The sequence below is a fragment of the Bos indicus x Bos taurus genome, chromosome 18, assembly GCF_003369695.1.
Source record: "Bos indicus x Bos taurus breed Angus x Brahman F1 hybrid chromosome 18, Bos_hybrid_MaternalHap_v2.0, whole genome shotgun sequence".
Taxonomy (NCBI): Eukaryota; Metazoa; Chordata; class Mammalia; order Artiodactyla; family Bovidae; genus Bos; species Bos indicus x Bos taurus.
The window spans coordinates 4,330,357-4,350,061 of record NC_040093.1 but is presented as its reverse complement, the minus strand read 5'-3'; the positions used below and the strand labels follow the sequence as shown (position 1 = coordinate 4,350,061).

Sequence of the window (19,705 nt, the reverse complement as noted above, 5' to 3'; positions counted from 1 at the left end):
TTGTGTTTCTTCCAGCCCAGCGTTTCTCATGATGTAATCTGCATATAAGTTAAATAAGCAGGGTGACAATACACAGCCTTGACGTGCTCTTTTTCCTATTTGGAACCAGTCTGTTGTTCCATGTCCAGTTCTAACTGGTGCTTCCTGCCCTGCATACAGGTTTCTCAAGAGGCAGGTCAGGTGGTCTGGTATGCCCATCTCTTTCAGAATTTTCCAGGGTTTATTGTGATCCACACAGTCAACGGCTTTGGCATAGTCAATAAAGCAGAAATAGATGTTTTTCTGGAACTTTATTGCTTTTTTGATGATCCAGCGATGTTAAAAATTTGATCTCTGGTTTCTCTGCCTTTTCTAAAACCAGCTTGAACATCTGGAAGTTCATGGTTCACGTATTGCTGAAGCCTGGCTTGGAGAATTTTGAGCATTACTTTATTAGCATGTGATATGAGTACAATTGTGTGGTAATTTGAGCATTCTTTGGCATTGCCTTTCTTTGGGATTGGAATGAAAACTGACCTTTTCCAGTCCTGTGGCCACTGCTGAGTTTTCCAAATGTGCTGGCATATTGCGTGCAGCACTTTCACAGCATCATCTTCCAGGATTTGAAATAGCTCAACTGGAATTCCATCGCCTCCACTAGCTTTGTTCATAGTGATGCTTTCTAAGGCCCACTTGACTTCACATTCCAGGATGTCTGTCTCTAGGTGAGTGATCACACCATCATGATTATCTTGGTTGTGAAGATGTTTTTTGTACAGTTCTTCTGTGTATTCCTGACACCTCTTCTTAATTTCTTCTGCTTCTGTTAGGTCTATACTATTTCTGTCCTTTATCAAGCCCATCTTTGCATGAAATATTCCCTTGGTATCTCTAATTTTCTTGAAGAGATCTCTAGTCTTTCCCATTCTGTTGTTTTCCTCTATTTCTTTGCATTGATCGCTGAGGAAGGCTTTCTTATTTCTTCTTGCTATTCTTTGGAATTCTGCATTCAGATGCTTATATCTTTCCTTTTCTCCTTTGCTTTTCACTTCTCTTCTTTTCACAGCTATTTGTAAGGCCTCCCCAGACAGCCATTTTGCTCTTTTGCATTTCTTTTCCATGGGGATGGCATTGATTCCTGTCTCCTGTACAATGTCACGAACCTCCGTCCATAGTTCATCAGGCACTCTATCTATCAGATCTAGTCCCTTAATCTATTTCTCTCTTCCACTGAATAATCATAAGGGATTTGATTTATGTCACACCTGAATGGTCTAGCGGTTTTCCCTACTTTCTTCAATTTCAGTCTGAATTTGGAAATAAAGAGTTCATGATCTGAGCCACAGTCAGCTCCCAGTCTTGTTTTTGCTGACTGTATAGAGCTTCTCCATCTTTGGCTATAAAGAATATAATCAGTCTTATTTCGGTGTTGACCATCTGGTGATGTCCATGTGTAGAGTCTTCTCTTGTGTTGTTGGAAGAGGGTGTTTGCTATGTCCAGTACGTTCTCTTGGCAAAACTCTATTAGCCTTTGCCTTGCTTCATTCTGTACTCCAAGGCCAAATTTGGCTGTTACTCCAGGTGTTTCTTGACTTCCTACTTTTGCATTCCAGTGCCCTATAATGAAAAGGACATCTTTTTGGGGTGTTAGTTCTAGAAGGTCTTGTATGTCTTCATAGAAGCATTCAACTTCAGCTTCTTCAGCATTACTGGTTGGGGCATAGGCTTGGATTACTGTGATATTGAATGGTTTGCCTTGGAAATGAACAGAGATCATTCTGTCGTTTTTGAGATTGCATCCAAGTACTGCATTTTGAACTCTTGTGTCTCCTGAGATTTACCTGTCAAAGGGGCACATTTGGGGAGACATAATCAACTCCATCTCACTTCTTTTCAGGCAAACTTTCCAGTAACTTTGAGACAAATTAGAAGTCTTCTCTATGAGTGTAGAAACCAAATCTCAGAGATGGAGGGCTTGCCCAGTGTGTGCTTTTACCACCTGCTCCCCATCACTTCCATAATAGAAGTGGACCCCAGTGCCAAGGGTGGATGGACATTCTTAATGGCTTTGTGTCTTGTTTTCTCAGCAGACTGTAGCCTCCTCAACTACGTCTAAGATGTTGCATCAGTTTTTTCACGAAATTGGTCAGAAGCTCATCCGCAAGCGGCCACTGGAAGCCATAGCGGAGTCTGAGAGATGCGTGGCTCATCTGAACATCCTAAACCTGGTGATCTTGGGAGTGGGCAGAATGCTGAGATCTGGCGTGTACATTGTGGCTGGTGCAGTGGCCAAGTACATAGCTGGACCAGCAACCATCATCTCGTTCTTGGTGGCTGCCCTGTTTTCTATGTTATCTGGGCTCTGCTATGCTGAATTTGGGGCCTGGGTACCACGCTCCGGTTCTGTGTATCTCTACAGCTATGTCACGATGGGTCAACTCTATGCCTTTGTCATTGGCTGGAACCGCATACTTCCCTTAGTCATTGGTGAGATGATGGGGCAGCGAAAGGTGTGGGGCTTAAGATTGGGAAACTATGTTGGAGGATTGGGTTCTCAGTCATTCATGAGCACTTCATTCTCGGCCTCGTGGAGGGAAGTTGATAATAGTGTCAGGAAGACCCCACAACTGCATTCAACTCGTTTCTATCCTGTGTCCTTAAATGATGGACCATGAACCCAGAAGGAAAGGGAACTGTAGGGAGTGGGTAAGAGGGAGGCATGTCCCACAGGCTCATCCCCTCACCATAGTGAAGCCTTTGCTCAGTTGTTGCCTTCCTGGGATTTTCCTTTACCACTTGATTTCAAATTTCATGCCTTATCCCAGCCCTCCCAGTCCCACTTACATGTTTTCTTTTCTTGTATAGCATTGATCTGCTCCTAACATTAAAACATCTAACATTTTGGTGAATCATTTGGATCTACTCTCCCCAAACCATGAAAAGAAACACTTTGATTTTTGTATTTTGTAGCAGGTATTTGTATATACAGGTATTTGTGCATATATAGGCTTTTCGTATATACAGGTATTTTATCTGTGTTTTTAGATTCCATGACACATCAATTTTTGTTTTTCAATGAATGTTCCTTCTTCTGCCTCTGTAGGCACTGCCAGCTTGGCCAGGGCCTCGAGTTACGTCTTTGACAGCCTAATTGGGAATCATATCTCTCAGGCATTACAGGAAACTTTCTCTCTGCACCTGCCTTACTCCCTGGCCACATATGCAGACTTTTTTGCCCTGGGCCTGGTACTGCTGATGACAGGTGAGACAAGACTCAATGATAGGATGGAAAGAGCGGGGTGTGGAGCGAGAGCTGGTGTAGGAAAGGCTTGACATAGCAGAATAGTGGGGGATTAGAAATAGAAAGAAGGGTCTTGAGACAGAAGCTAAGACACAGACCATTGTTTTCCACCGTTGGCACTATTGACAATTTGCGCTTATCATTCTTTGGTGTGAGGGGACTGTCCTGTGAATTTTAATTTCTTTTTTTAATCATTATTGAGTGTTGAGTATCATCCTTGGCCTTTGCTCACTAGATACCAGTGACATCCACCCACCCCCAAATGTGGCAATCAGGGTGTTTCCAGACAGTGCCAATGTCCCTTGGGGAATAAAATTACCCCAAGCTGAGAATCATTTACTTAGACCAACAAGTCTTCCTTTGTACTGAGGCCAAAGATTTTTTTTTTTTAATTGAGAGGAAGTTCACATAGCATAAAATTAACCACTTTGTAATTTTTCCCAGCTTCAGTGAAATATAACTGACATACAACATTGTGTAAGATTAAGGTGTACATCTTGCTTTGTTAGACATGTATTCTGAGAAGATTGCCACAATAATTAACCATCTTAAAGTGTACAATTCAATAGCATTAAGCACATCTGTAATTTTGAGCAACCATCACCTCCGTCTAGTTCCAAACACATTCAACACCTCTGTAACCACTGAGCAGTCACTATCTGTTTGTCCACCACCACCAACTGCCAGCCCTGAGCAACTATTTCTCTGCTTCCTGTTGTTGTTCAGTCACTAAGTCATATCCAGCTCTTTGCAACCCCATGCATTATAGTATGCCAAGGTCCTCTGTCCTCCACTATCTCCTGGAGTTTGCTCAAATTTATGTCCATTGAGTCAGTGACACTATCCAACCATTTCATTCTCTGTCACCCTCTTCTCCTCTGACCCTCAACCTTACCCAGGATCAGAATCTTTTCCAATGAGTCAGTTCTGCCCATCAGACCAAAGTATTAGAGCTTCAGCATCAGTCCTTTCAATGAATATTCAGGGTTGGTTTCCTTTAGGATTGATTGGTTTGTTCCCCTTGCTGTCCAAGGGACTCTCAATAATCACCTCTGGCATAATTTTAAAGCATCAATTCTTTGGTGCTCAGCCTTCTTATGGTCCAACTCTAACATCCATACATGACTATTGGAAAAACCATAGCTTTGACTATACAGACCTTTGTAGGCAAAGTGATGTCTCCACTTTTTAATATGCTGTCTATGTTTGCCATAGCTTTCCTTCCAAGAAGCAAATGTCTTTTAATTTCATGGCTACAGTCACTGTCTGCAGTGATTTTGGAGACCAAGAAAAGAAAATCTGTCACTGCTTCCATTTTTTCCTCTTCTATTTGCCAGGAAGTGATGGGACCATATGCTATGGTCTTCGCTTTTTGAATGCTGATTTTTAAGCCAGCTTTTTCACTCTCCTCTTTCACTTCCATCAAGGAGCTCTTTAATTCCTCTTCGTTTTCTGCAATTAGGGTGGTATCATATGCATATCTGAGATTGTTGATATTTCTCCTGGCAATCTTGATTCCAGCTTGTGCTTCATCCAGCTTGGCGTTTTGCATAATGTACTCTGCATATAAGTTAAATAAGCAGGGTGACAATATATAGCCTTGATGTACTCCTTTCCCAATTTGGAACCTGTCCATTATTCTATATCTGGATCTAACTGTTGCTTCTTGACCTGCATAGATTTCTCAGGATACAGGTAGAGTGGTCTGGTATACTTATCTCTTTAAGAATTTTCCACTGTTTGTTGTGATACACACAGTCAAAGGCTTTAGTGTAGTCAAATGAAGCAGAAGTATATGATTTACTGGTATTTCCCCCCACTTTCTCTGTGATCCAATAAATGTTGGCAATTTGATCTCTGGTCCTTTGCATTTTCTTAACTCTTTGTACATCTGAAAGTTCTTGGTTCACATATTGCTGAAGCATAGCTTGAAGGATTTTGAGCATAAACTTGCTAGCATGTGAAATGAGTGCAATTGTACAGTAGTTGGAACATTTTTTGGCATTTCCCTTCTTTGGGGTTAGAATGAATACTGATCTAGAAGTCCTAAAGCTATTGTTGAGTTTCCCAAGTTTGTTCACATATCGAATACAGCACTTTCACAGCATCATCTTTTAGGATTTGAAATCGCTCAGCTGGAATTCCATCACTTCCACTAGCTTTGTTGTAGTATTGCTTCCTAAGACCCACTTGACTTCACACTCCAGGATGCCTGGTTCTAGGTGATTGACCACACATCTTGGTTATCCAGGCCACTGAGACCTTTTTTGTGTAGTTCTGGGTATTCTTGCCACCTCTTCTTAATCTCTTCTGCTTCTGTTAGGCCTTACCATTTCTGTTCTTTATCATGCCCATCCTTCCATGAAATGTTCCCTTAATATCCCCAATTTCCTTGAAGAGATCTCTAGTCTTTCCCATCCTACTGTTTTCCTCTATTTCTTTGCATTGTTCACTTAAGATGGCTTTCTTGTCTCACCCTTCTATTCTCTGAAATTCTGCATTCAGTTCATTATATCTTTCCCTTTCTTCTTTGCCTTTCACTTCTCATATTCCCTCAGCTATTTTTAAAGCCTTCTCAGACAACCATTTTGCCTTTTTGCATTTCTTTTTCTTGGGGATGGTTTTGGTCACTGCCTCCTGTACAGTGTTAGGAATCTCTATTCCTAATTCTTCAGACAGTCTGCCTACCAGATCTAATCCCTTGAATCTATTTCTCACCTCCACTGTATAATCATAATGGATTTTATTTAGGTCATACCTGAATGGTCTAGTAGTTTTCCCTACTTTCTTCAATTTAAGCCTGAATTTTGCAATAGGGAGCTAATGATCTGAGCCTGCCAGCTCCAGGTCTTACTTTTGCTGACTGTATAGAGCCTCTCCATCTTCAGCTACAAAGATTATAATAAATCTGATTTCAGTATTGACCTTCTGGTGATGTCCAAGTGAGGAGTCATCTCTTGCGTTGTTGAAAAAGGGTGTTTCCATGTCCTCTTCTTCTGGGACTCCTATGATTCGAATGTTGGGGCGTTTAACACTGTCCTGGAGGTCTCTGAGATTGTTCTCATTTCTTTTAATTCGTTTTTCTTTTTTCCTCTCTGATTCATTTATTTCTACCATTCTGTCTTCTAATTCACTAATCTTATCTTCTGCCTCTGTTATTCTACTATTTGTTGCCTCCAGAGTGTTTTTGATCTCATTTATTGCATTATTCATTACATATTGACTCTTTTTTATTTCTTCTAGGTCCTTGTTAAACCTTTCTTGCATCTTCTCAATCCTTGTCTCCAGGCTATTTATCTGTGATTTCATTTTGATTTCAAGTTTTGGATCATTTTCACTATCATTATTCAGAATTCTTTATCAGGTAGATTCCCTATCTCTTCCTCTTTTGTTTAGTTTGGTGAACATTTATCCTGTTCCTTAACCTGCTGGGTATTCCTTTGTCTCTTCATCTTGTTTATGTTGCTGAGTTTGGTGTATCCTTTCTGTATTCTGGCAGTTGGTGAAGTTCTCTTTATTGTGGAGTTTCCTTGCTGTGGGTGGGGTTGTACAGGTGGCTTGTCAAGTTTCTTGGTTAGAGAAGCTGCTTGTGCACTGAGAAGACCCAGAGGGATGGTACCGGGAGGGAGGAGGGAGGGGGGTTCAAGATGGGGAACAGGTGTATACCTGTGGCGGATTCATGTTGATGTATGGCAAAACCAATACAATATTTTAAAGTAATTATCCTCCAATTAAAATAAATAAATTTATTTTTATTTTAAAGAAAAAGGGTGTTTCTATGACCAGTGTATCTATAAATATATCAATAGTTTGAGTGTTTTATATTACATCTTTCCCACAGGACTACTGCTTCTTGGAGCTCGTGAGTCCATCCTGGTTACCAAAATATCCATAGGAATCAACATTTTGGTTCTCATTTTCATTATCATCACTGGCTTTGTTAAGGGAGATCTGCATAACTGGAAGCTCACAGAACAAGACTACAAACTGAACACATCTGGATCCAGAGACATCTATGGCTTAGGAGGGTAATATTGGCCATAATATATGGGTGACGGGCATGCAGAGCTGGTACGGTATGAACTAAAGATATCTGGGCTGGTGGATCCAGATGAAGTGAGTCCTGAAGCCAGGACTTGAGGTATGAAGGAAGAAGCTCAGTAGAGATGGCTTAACACGCCTCACCCACGTTATTTCTCTTTCCTTCTCTCACCATAGCTTGGGCCTTCTGGGTTCTGGAGGGTTTGCACCTTTTGGCTTTGAAGGGATTCTCCAGGGAGCATCTACGTGTTTCTACTGTTTTTTTGGTGTTACTGCTGTTGCCACTAAAGGTAAGACGGTCACTGTATGTCCCATCTGGGGTTTGGGAACAGACTGGCTGCCCCTGGCTTAGTGGAAGCCTGCTTGTGGAGTACAAGAAGGAAGGGGATTTCACCCAGTGTGTTATCCTGACCCAACACTTCTTCCCTTTCTGCAGGGGGAGAAGCTATAAATCCTCGTCGTTCCATCCCCTGGAGCATCATGATCACGATCTTCATCTGCTTTTTAGCTTACTCTGGTGTTTCAGCGGCACTCACCCTCATGGTGCCCTACCACCAGATTCAGCCTCATGACCCTTTGCCTCAAGCCATTCTCTATAGTTGGTGGCTCCCCGCCAGATACTTCGTGACTATTGGCACCCTCTGTGCTCTTATATCCAGGTTAGCGCCATGGTTTTCTCCCTGTCTACTGTCAGATGCTCAGATCTCCCAGCCTTAGGATTGGTAGAGAAGACAGAGAGACACCTTACCCCAAGCTGACAAGAGAGCAGAAGTCCCAGTCTGTCCTGCTTCTCCACATCCTTATATGTTTCCATCGTCTCTTCCAGACTTCAGAGTGCCATGTTCAGAATGCCTCCTTTGATCTACATGATGGCAAAGGACGGGCTCCTTTTCCGGATACTTACCCGGATCCATGTCCGCACAGGCACCCGTGTCGTGGCCATTATGTCTGCTGGAAATCTTACAGGTAAAAACAAAAAAATGAAACCCACACCTTAACTTACATATTTCCAGATGTTTCTCACTCCCTTCCCCACCTTGTTTGTGCCCTCATTCTAGGGGTCATGGCATTACTGTTCAAGTTGACAGACCTTGTGGACCTCGTGTCAGTTGGGACCCTGCTCATTAACTCCCTGGTGGCATTTTCTGTTCTTGTCCTCAGGTGAGACCCCACTACACATTGGTGTGGAGCCTTGGAGATTAGTTGGGAGGTAACCATCTGCTGCCTTCATGCTATCTTCTAAAAGTCCTTCTCTGCTTAAGACAGGATACATGGGGAATAGGCTGTGTGATGTTGGATGAGTAGGGGCTGCTGTTAATATTGCCTTAAAACCTCTAATTCAGGTACCAGCCAGACCAGAATTTAAGCAAGAATGAGAACACAGAGGAGGAAATTGAGATGCCTGACCTTGATGAACATCCGTTGGACTCTGAACCTGAAGCAAGAAACTCAAATGTTCTAAAGAGTCTATGGTTCCCTATCAGCACCATCCCCACTAGGAAATCTGGCCAGATTGTCTACGGATGTGCCTCACTACTCGGTGAGCAGTGGGATTTCTCTTTGGTCGTTTTCTGAAATTGACAGTATGGTGTTGAAATGTATATTTTGTCAACTGAGGAGGCTTGGTGATATGAGGGCCCTTGCTGAGGTGGGCAGCCTGGGGAGAGGTGTGACCCAAGGTCTTGACTTCTTCAGCTTCTGAAGTTGAACCTGTTCTCCTCCACCTTGACCCTGAAGTTCTCCTGATGATAATCTTGAGCCTGATCGTGGTCCAGTGGTCCAGTCAGGGGTTCTCTGCAGGCTCTGGGTACACACCAGTGGCTGTGCTGCTGCTGCTGCTCATCATTGGGGTCACAGTCATCATCTGGAGGCAGCCCCAGAACCCCATTCCTCTTTATTTTAAGGTAAGTGACCTTATGTGCTCAAACTGTCCACCTGGAGTGAACACGCTTCATGGTCTAAACATCCAGGGGGTGAGGGGAACTGCTAAATCCACGGATCCCACAGGTCCCTGCTCTGCCTGTCCTCCCACTGGTGAGCATCTTTGTGAACATTTACTTGATGATGCAGATAACTTCTGGGACCTGGGCCATATTTGGCATCTGGAATGTGATTGGTAAGTGGCTTTCTGGGATAAAGAGCCCTCTTGAGTAACAGATCCCAAACTGAGCTCCCCTAAGCTTCTTGGCCACCATAATAGGAGGCCTATTAGACACTTGTACCAGGAAGAGTGCCTACTTATCCTTCTCATTTTCTCACTTCCTTACTAGGATTTCTCATATACTTTGGATATGGGATCCGACACAGCCTGGAGGAGAATGATGAGCAACAACCACCAGCCTCCACCTCCCAGACTCTTGACAAAAACACCCCTAGTCCTGAGTCATCTTAACCACAGTCATAGATGCTGTGTAGAATCCCTACATACATAGGAGGTGTCTTCTGCTACATGAACACTTTCAGCCTCTATGGATAGTGAAGGTGTATGCATCTACAGCCCCGTCTCTATTGTCAGTGGACTAAGTGACTTTAATTTTTAAGTAAGCTTTTCAAAGCATGATGTACATACAGAAAAATACATGCTTCTTAAGTGTGCAGCAAAACCAATTTTCACGAAGAAAGTACAACAACATAACCAGCAGGAGAAAGACAATGTTAACCTGGCACCTGAGAAACAACTCCTTGTTCCCATCTCCAGCCTGAGCACAGAGCTGGCCACTTGAGGAGGAAACATAGGTAATCATATATTGTGTAAGATTTACACTTTAAATATTAGGTCATCAAAAATTTGAAGTAAAAGGTCAGTTTTCATTCCAGTCCCAAGAAGGGTAATGTCAAAGAATGTTCAAACTACCAAACGACCGTGTTCATTTCACAGCCTAGCAAGGTAATGCTCAAAATCCTAAGCTAGACTTCGACAGTACGTGAACTGACAACTTCCAGATACAAGCTGGCTTTAGAAAAGGCAGACAAACCAGAGATCAAATTGCCTATTTTTTTTGATCACAGAGAAAGCAAGGGAAGTCCAGAAAAACATCAATTCTGCTCCATTAACTATGGCAAAGCCTTTGACTGTGGGGATCACAACAAACTGTGGAATATCCTTAAAGAGATGGGAATACCAGACCACCTTACCTGTCTCCTGAGAAACCTGTATGCAGGTCAAGAAGCAACAGTTAGAATCCAACATGGAATGGTGGAGTGGTTCAAAACTGGCAAGGAGTATGTTAAGGCCAAATGTTGTTCATCTCTTATTTAACTTATATGCAGAATTCATCATGAAAAATGCTGGGCTGGATGAATCATGAGCTGGAAACAAGATTGCCAGGAGAAGTATCAACAACCTCAGATGATACCATCCTAATGACAGAAAGTGAAGAGGAAATAAAAAGACTCTTGATGAAGGTGAAAGAGGAGAGCAGAAAGCCTGACTTAATACTCAACATTCAAAAAAACTAAGATCATAGCATCTGGTCCCATCACTTCCTGGCAAATATAAAAGGAAAGTGGAAGCAGTGACAGATTTTCTCTTCTTTGGCTCCAAAATCACTGCAGACAGTGACTGTGCCATGAAATTAAAGAATGCTTGTTCCTTGAAAAGAAAGCTACGACAAACCTAGACAGCATATTAAAAAGCAGAGAGATTACTTTGCCGACAAAGTCTGTCTAGTCAAAGCTATGGTTTTTCCAGTAGTCATGTATGGATGTGAGAGTTTGGCCATAAAGAAGGCTGAACACTGAAGAATTGATGCTTTTGAAAACTGTGGTGCTGGAGAAGACTCTTGTGAGGCCCTTGTACTGCAAAGAGATGAAATCAGTCAACCCTAAAGGAAATCAATCCTGAATATTCATTTGAAGGATTGATGCTGAAGTTGAAGCTCCAATACTTTGGCCACATGATGTGCAGAGCTGACTCAATGGAAAAGACCCTGATTCTGGGAAAGACTGAGGGCAGGAGGAGAAGAGGGAACAGACAATGAAATGTTTAGATAGCATCACTAACGCAATGGACATCTCCATCACATAGTGGAGGATAGAGGAACCTGGTGTGCTGCATTCCACAGGGTCACAAAGACTTGTACATGACTTAGCAACTGAACAACCACAACAGGACCCTGCAGGCATGCCTCTGAGATATTCCTGGTTTGATTCCAGACTACCATAGTGAAGAGAACTGGCATTAAAGAGAATCACTCAAATTTTTTTTTTAACCGACTCAATGGACCTTGGTTTGGGTGGACTCCAGGAGTTGGTGATGGACAGAGGCCTAGCATGCTGTGATTCATGGGGTCACAAAGAGTTGGACATGACTGAGTGCACTGAACTGAGTGCGTATAAACTTATGTTTACACTACATTGTAGTCTATTCAGTGTGCCATATATTCTATCTAAAAAATGTAAATACTTTAACTTAAAAGTATTTTATTGATGAAAAATGCTAGGTGTCATCTGACAACCCAGAATTGCCACAAACCCTCAGTTTGCAAAAAATGCAGCATCTGCAAAGCACAATAAAATGACATATGCTTGTACATGTGTATGTATATATTAAAAGATGTATAGTTAATGCACACAAAAGATGTATATGTCATATATGTATCAAAGTATATGTGTTAAGGTTCATTGTTGATCTAAAATCAATGTATCTAGTTGTCTTGTAATACTATTTGCTGTATCTGTCACCTCTTGGTGTCTCTGTATGCTCTCTTCGCATTCTAATAGCCTCTTGACATATGGGTATAGTCATCCTTTGTTAGGGCCCATCCTCATGTCCTCATTTAATCTTAATTACCTCTTTAAGGCCCCCCACAAAATATAGTCACTTTCTGAAGTCCTGGAGACCAGGACTTCAACATATGAATTTGAAAGAAGAGAGATGCATTCACCTCTTCACACTTTTGACCACCATTTGCTTCCCAGTGGCTAAAACAGTGTCTGAAATACAATAAGTGCTCAGTTATATTTGATGAGATATTTAATGAAAGAATCATATGTACATGTAATATTTTACATGACCCAAGATGGGGAACTTTTTATTTACCCGTAATTATCAAAGGGAGACCACAGTATTTGTTTGGGTAAAATAATATTTTGTTAAATGACTTGGAACAGAAAATGAGACTTTAAGGCCATGTCTAGTCTACGACTGGTCTTCCCTGGTGGCTCCAGTGGATAGTAAAGAATCTACCTGCCAATGCAGGAGATACATTCAATCCCTCAATTGGGAAGATCCCCTGGAGGAGGAGATAGCAACTGCTTCCAGTGTTCTTGCCTGAAAAATCCCATGGACAGAGGAGCCTGGTGGGCTGTGGTCCAGGGGATTGAAAAAGAGTCAGACATGACTTAGAGACTAAACAACAATGTTTATAGCTGGTGATGGCTAGATCATTTCACAGGAGAGAAAAAAGAAGAGAGAAATTGAGAAGAGGAGAGAGAAGAGAGGGGTTAAGAGAAGGTGGTGAAGGGTTCTTTGAGAGGGGAACCTCTTCCCTTCATCTGATCTCACTTTCATATGAAAATCATAAAGTGATTGATGTAGGTGGGCATCTCATGGAAAGAAAGATTTTTTTTAATGATTATTCTTGGTGTAGATTGATGAGAGGGGGAAACAGCTGGCAGAAGAAGGAGAAAGAGCAAATCATGAGTGTGTTATTCCATGAATATGTTATTTAAATGGATGGTTCCCACAGATCGCAGAAAGTCAGTGAGTGGTTATAAGCAGGGAAAGAAGGTGAGGAAGGGGTTTGGGAGATGACTGAGGGTCTGCTCTCTTTCCAGGGATAGGGGTACAACATGGACACCTTCCAGGCATCACACATTCCTTTCCCCCCACCCCATGCCTCCCCACTTTACTGTCCAAGTGAACCTGGAAAAGTCACCTAATGTTCCCTCTAACCCTCTAAAGGCTTGGCAAAGAAGTGGAGAAATAAGACACATGATGAGTCCTTACATAACCTATGTAAGATGGGAATTTCAGAGCTGGGGTGTTTGGCTCTGTTGATGGAAAATTAAATAACAATCAAAGTAAGAAAAAAGAAAAGAGAATTTTGGTTATTTCTGTAACATTCAGATTTTTAGGATAATATCCTGAATTGTGACTGATAATTTACCAGGACATATCAGATTTTTAGGAATTTCATATAATTTTTAGAACACATATTAATAAGATTTATCCTTCCAATATAACCTAAGAAGGTTTATCATCACTTATTTTAAAATGCTTTTGTGGTCAGTCACTTCAGTTGTGTCCGACTCTTCGAGACCCAACAGACTATAGCCCGAAAGGCTCCTCTGTCCATGGGATTCCCCAGGCAAAACTACTGGAGTGGGTTGCTCTGCCCTCTTACAGGGAATCTGCTGATGGTACCCATGTAATTACATGTGCCAGTATGCCTAATTGTAATGAGGTCAGTATCATTCTTTGAGATGTTTTAGGAGCTCTCTGAAAAATCCCTAGAATAGCTAGAGGTCAAAAAATATTTCATTTGGGGCTTCTTTGGTGGCTCAGTGGTAAATCTGCCTGCCAAGGCAGGAGACACGGATTCTGATCTGGCAGATTCTCACGTGTGAGAGAGAACTTGTAGAAGGTCAGCTTTCCTGCAGAGAGGTTCTGGCACTCCAAAAAAAAAACCAAACCAAGTCTGATCAAACCAAAGATGGAGGTGAGAGAATCTTTTCCCTTCCCCACGCAAGGAAACATCCCTCCACAGAAAAGGGGAGTGATGAGTGAGTGCTCAGCTACCCTAGTTCTCCAGGACATCGCAGCAGACACCTGAGAAGGACAACATCTACAGCAGCATCAGAGACGTGAGACAGGACCTCCATGAAGAGGGAGAGGAAAAATATTTGGAAAGACACAGATAAACATTTCAAAGGGCATGAAAGGGATTGCTTTTCTCAGGGAGTCCAATCGCATACCTCTGGGAGCACCACAGCGGAGAATCTCTCTGCTGCATCCACAGGCACCCTCAGTACCCTGAGTGCTGGACCCACACCTCCCCCGACTCTTCTGGGGCTCCTTGGGGTCCCTCCCCTGCAACATCCTGAGGATCTCGGGTAGACCAGACGCAGGCTTAGAAAACCAGTCCCCGCTCTGGGCGAGGGTGCCCACAGACTGGAGCTCTAGAGCCACCTTCTGGAAATCCAGAGACAGGTTTCCAGGAGGCAGCCTGGTGGGTTGTCAGAGCAGAGAGACAGAAAAGCTTCAGAATTCTCCCACAAGGCCTCCCTGGTGGCTCAGTGGTTAAGAATCCGCCTGCCAAGGCAGAGGACCCAGGTTCAGTCCCCTGCCTGGGAGGACCCCATATGCCACGGGGCAACTAAGCCCACATGCCACAACTACTGCAGCCTGTGCTCTGCAGCAAGAGAAGCCACCCAAGGAGAAGCCCGTGCACCACAACTAGGGAAAGACTGTGCAGTAACCAAGATCCAGGGCAGACACACTTAATTAATCAATTAATTTAAAATTATTAAAAACAGTTATCCCACAAGAGGGAGCAGAAAGAGTGAAATAAGTGTAATGATACAAAGACAGAGAAAATCCCAGAAAATAACTCCAAAGGTAACCACTAAAAATGGAAGGAGGTGTCTACTACAAATACAAAAGCATAGTATAGAATTATAGTCACAGTTTTACTCACCTTCATCCTCTTGGGAGCAGCCTCTCCACTAAGGAGTTTATTACCCCTTTAATTCCCAGAATTGTCTGCTTTGAGTCAGATGAGAGAAACTCAGAGAAGGCTTCTTTCTGCATCCGTTGCATCTCAGATGTTTTCCCTTTAAAGTAATCTTCCTAAAAACTCTGGGTTCAAGAGGATCCCCGCACAACCAACTAAAACTCGCCAGAACAGCTTAAGCTGCTTCATTCCTTTTGTGGAGTTGGCTTTTCAAGGACAGACACTTAGATCAATGGGATAGAATCGACAGTCCTGAGACAAATACTTATACAGTTATGGTTCATTTAACCCATGGGAACCAAGACAATACAATGAGTAAAAGATAGTCTCATCAACAATAGTGTTCAGACAAGTATACATCCACATGCAAATAGATAAAGCTGGACCGCTACTTCACAGTAAAAAAAAAAAGAAGAAGAAGAAGAAGTTAATGTAAGCTTCAACTATGACATGTAAATTCCACAGTGACAGTCTCTGGCCAGTGTTTCAGCAAATGTGTCACTTGTTGTATGTCAGAATCTTGTCCACTCATTAACCCCTCACTCACTCGCTCATCCCTTCCCTCCGACTCCCGATTTTTTTCCCTTCTGTGAGACATAGTGCTTTTCATCTCTTACAGCATATTTCCCTTTCCTGCCTTGGAGAAGGAAATGGCAACCCACTCCAATACTCTTTCCAGGAGAATCCCAGGGTCGGTGGAGCCTGGTGGGCTGCCGTCTATGGGACCGCACAGAGTCGGACATGACTGAAGCGACTTAGCAGCAGCAGCAGCAGTAGCAGCAGCCTTGGTTCTCAGTCTTCCCAGAAAACAGACTCCTTGAAGGAGACCAAGTCACACTCCCCTTTAGCCTACTCCATCCCTTTACAACCATCCCATACAAGGCTGGGTGCAGACACGACACGTGTACAATGCTTTTGTTGCTTGAATTCATATCAGAGATTGTAAACCCCCCTTCTCCTGGTTGGGGTTCAGCTGGGCTTGGGGGTCCCCCACACTGGAGTGTCTCAGGTCAGGTGCAGGCTGTGGGGAGTTGATTCGTATGAGAGGACTGGGCAGGAGGAGGAGTGTGAGTGGGTCCCCAGTTCTACTTAGGGTCCTTGATGATCAATGAATTCAAGTGTCCCTGGAAATAATCAAGAAACACAATAGAGATGGAAAGGTTTTATTTGACTCACACTGAGGACTATAGCTTAGGAGGCCCCCTCTCCGAGAGCTCTGAGGACCTGCTCTGCTTAAGCACGGCTTCCAGCACAGTCTTACACCAAACAAAGCACACACATCAACACGACAGAGTGCATTCCTTCAAGGTTTCAAAAGAGACAGACTTAGTACATAGACAGTGAGACAGCAGGACTCTGGTGTCTGGGAAGGGAACATTATCTTTCAGGGAGTATTAATGCAGACACCATGAGAAGGGATTTGTTCATTCATATCTTCAAAACAGATTTTCTTTACCTCAGTGGTTAAAGCAGATGATCTGTGAGGGTCTGACAGGCTGTCTTAGTTCACACACAGTTCATCTTCTCCATCACAAGCAAATAAAAATCTTAGAGCCATATGATCCAGCAATTCTACCTCTGAGGATATACCCAGAAGAATTGAAACCACACCCTGGAAAAGATATCTGTACATTCATGTTCATAGCAGCTCTATTCACAACATTTAAATCATGAAAGCAATCCAAGTATCCATTGACCAAAGAAAAAGTAAGCCAAATATGGTATATACCAATAATAAAGTATTATTCAGCATTTAAAAAGAAGGGAAGGGACTTCCCTGATGGTCTAGTGGTTAAGAATCTTCCTTGCATGCAGCATATCTAGGTTCAATCCCCAGTCAGCGAACTAAGATCCCACATGCTACAGAGAAAGTCTGAGAGCTGCAACTAAATAAAGAGTGCCAGCTGCAACAAAGACCCAGCACAGCCAAAAATAAAAAATTTTTAATGTTTTTTAATGAAAGAAATAGAGGAGGTTGAAGATGGTGAAGGAATTGGATGGAGAGACCAGTTTCTCCCCCACAAATTCATCAAAAAATCATATGAACGCTGAATAAATTCCACAAAACAACACTGGTGGAGGAGACAAGGCACCTGGAAAGGTAGCCCATTCTCTTCGAAAGGAGGTAGGACAAAATAAAAGAGAAAAAAGACTTAAGGACAGAGACCCATCCTGGGGAGGGAGTCGTGAAGGAGGAGAAGTTTCCAAACACCAGGAAATCCTCTCACCAATGGGTCTGTGGGGAGTTTTGAATCTCAGAAGGCAACATAACCAAAACGGAAAAAAAAAAAAAAAAAAAGAACTACAGATTATGCGCCTAACCGCAACTCCCAGTGGAGAAGTAGCCCAGATGCTCGCGTCCACCAGCAGCGAGTGGGGGCTGAACAGGGAGGCGCAGGCTGCATTACTTAGGGTAAGGACTGGGCCTGGATGCCCTGAAGACAATCTGAGGGAGCTAATGTGAATTAGCAACCCAAAGTGTGGGATAGCCAGAGAGGAAATAAAAAGAGAGAGAGAGAACTTTCCCGCAAAAAGCTCTAACCTGAAGCACACCCTGGCCTGCTCACAGAACAAAGGACTGAGCAAATACCAGAGGAGAGCTAACCAGTTGTGGACGGCCCCATCCCTCCGCTGGAGGCAGAGAGGCGGGTGGGCGGTAGCCAGAGCCGGGAGGAGAGGGGAAATCTTGGCCCCCAGATATGACATCCTCTACCAAACTGCAAGCAGGCTCCCAGTTGCTAACCAAGTCTTCCTGGGATCCTGGACAGCTGACATTCGCCAAGAGGGTCACAGACAGAGATCAGCTCCCCTGAGGAGATACATGGCACACTTGAGATGGTGCTCTGGTGGCAAACCCAGGAAACCAAATGGCTGGGACCAGGGAGGTGATAAGCTGCACAGCCCACCTGGGGAGAGTGCGCTCCCCAAGCACCTGGTCTCCTGAGCTGCTTGGACCTGGGAAGGGCACAAAACGTAGGCCCAACCGAGTCTGTGCCTTCGTGGAGTACCCGAGAACCTGAACCTGAGCAGCTTAGACTTGGGAAGGGCATGCAACCCAGAGCCTATTTTGTAAAGTTCCCCTTCAGAGCAACCTGGAGCCTGAGCAGTGTAGACTGGGAAAGCACAGGCTCTGTGAGCGGGGGCAAACCCAGTGTGGCCCAGACACTGAGAGCACTCCCCAAACATGCCAGTGATATTTGTTTAGAGTGTTTCTCCCTCCCCAAAGCACAACTGAACAAGTGAACCTAAATAAGTGACCACCTTCACCCCCTGTGTCAGGGTGGAAATTAGACACTGAAGAGACTTGCAAACAGAGGAAGCCAAAATAAACAAAGAAAAGGGAACCACTTTGGAAGTGACAGGTGCAACAGATTAAAACCCTGTAGTTAGCACTGACTACATTGGAAGGGGCCTATAGACTTTGAGAAGAAGTATAAACTGGAACAAGAAACTATCTGAAACTGAACTGATGCCACACTGCCCTCAACAGCTCCAGAGAAATTCCTAGATATATTTTACTATGATCATTTTTTTACTTTTAAGTTCTTTATTACTACTTTAATTTTCATTTTAAAAAACCTACTGCTATTACCTTGTTTTAAAAAAAGACCCTATTTTAAAGCAAATTTCATATATATATATATATATTTTATAATTTTTGCAATTTTGTTGGTTGTTTTTTTTAATATTTTATTTTTGAGAGTCTAACCTCTACTCTAGATTTTTAACCTTTGTGGGGGGTTTTTGTTTGTTTGTTTGTTGTTGTTGTTTGGGGTTTTTTTGGTATTTGTTATCAATTTTGTACCTTTAAGAATCCAAACTTCAGTACCTATTTTTACTTAGGAGTGTGATTACTGGCTTGATTGCTCTTTCCCCTTTTGACTCACCTTTTTCTCCCCCAGGTCACCTCTATCTCCTCCCTCCCCCTTTTCTTCTCTACTTAACTCTGTGAATCTCTTTGGGTGCTCCAGGCTGTGGAGAACACTTAGGGAACTGATTACTGGCTATATTGGTCTCTCTCCTTTGACCCTCCTCCTCTCCCCCAGGTCACCTCTATCTCCTTCCTCCCTTTTCTATTCTCTATGTAACTCCATGAACCTCTCTGAGTGTTCCAGACTATAGAGAGCACATAGGGAATTGATTACTGGCTGGATTACTCTCCCCCCTTTTGATTCCCCCTCTTCTCCTCCTGGTCACCTCTATCTCCCTCGTCCCTCTTCTCTTCTCCATGTAACTCTATGAACCTCTCTGGGTGTCCCTCACTGTGGAGAATCTTTTCACCATTAACCTAAATCGTTTATCATCAGTGCTATATGGATGGAGAAGTCTTGAGGCTACTTTAAGAATAAGACTGAAAGCCAGAGGCAGGAGGCTTAAATCCAAAACTTGAGAACACCAGAGAACTCTTGACTCCAGGGAACATTAATTGATAAAAGCTCATGCAAAAGCCTCCATAACTAAACTGAAACCAAGATCCACCCAAGAGCCAAAAAGTTTCCGAGCAAGACATACCAAGCTAATTTTCCAACATCACAGGAACATAAACCTGAGCACTAAAATACAGGTGGCCAAAAATCACACCAAACCCACAGACATCTCAAAACTCACTACTGGACACTTCATTGCACTCCAGAGAGAAGAGATCCAGCTCTACCCACCAGAACATTGACTCAAGCTTCCCTAACCAGGAAACCTTGACAAGCCACTC

At 43.1% G+C, this 19,705-nt stretch overlaps 1 protein-coding gene across 1 annotated transcript; it reads left to right on the top strand.

The window, feature by feature from the left end:
* Positions 1 to 2,062: 2,062 nt before the first annotated feature.
* LOC113876027 (cationic amino acid transporter 3-like) lies at positions 2,063 to 10,336 on the top strand. Its single transcript, XM_027514823.1, has 11 exons — positions 2,063 to 2,466; positions 3,083 to 3,241; positions 7,122 to 7,308; positions 7,499 to 7,611; positions 7,758 to 7,980; positions 8,148 to 8,287; positions 8,380 to 8,482; positions 8,665 to 8,861; positions 9,059 to 9,225; positions 9,329 to 9,437; positions 9,592 to 10,336. The coding sequence occupies exons 1-11, from the start codon at positions 2,097 to 2,099 to the stop codon at positions 9,711 to 9,713; spliced, it is 1,890 nt and encodes a 629-aa protein (XP_027370624.1). The 5' UTR covers positions 2,063 to 2,096; the 3' UTR covers positions 9,714 to 10,336.
* The last annotated feature ends 9,369 nt before the right edge of the window (positions 10,337 to 19,705 follow it).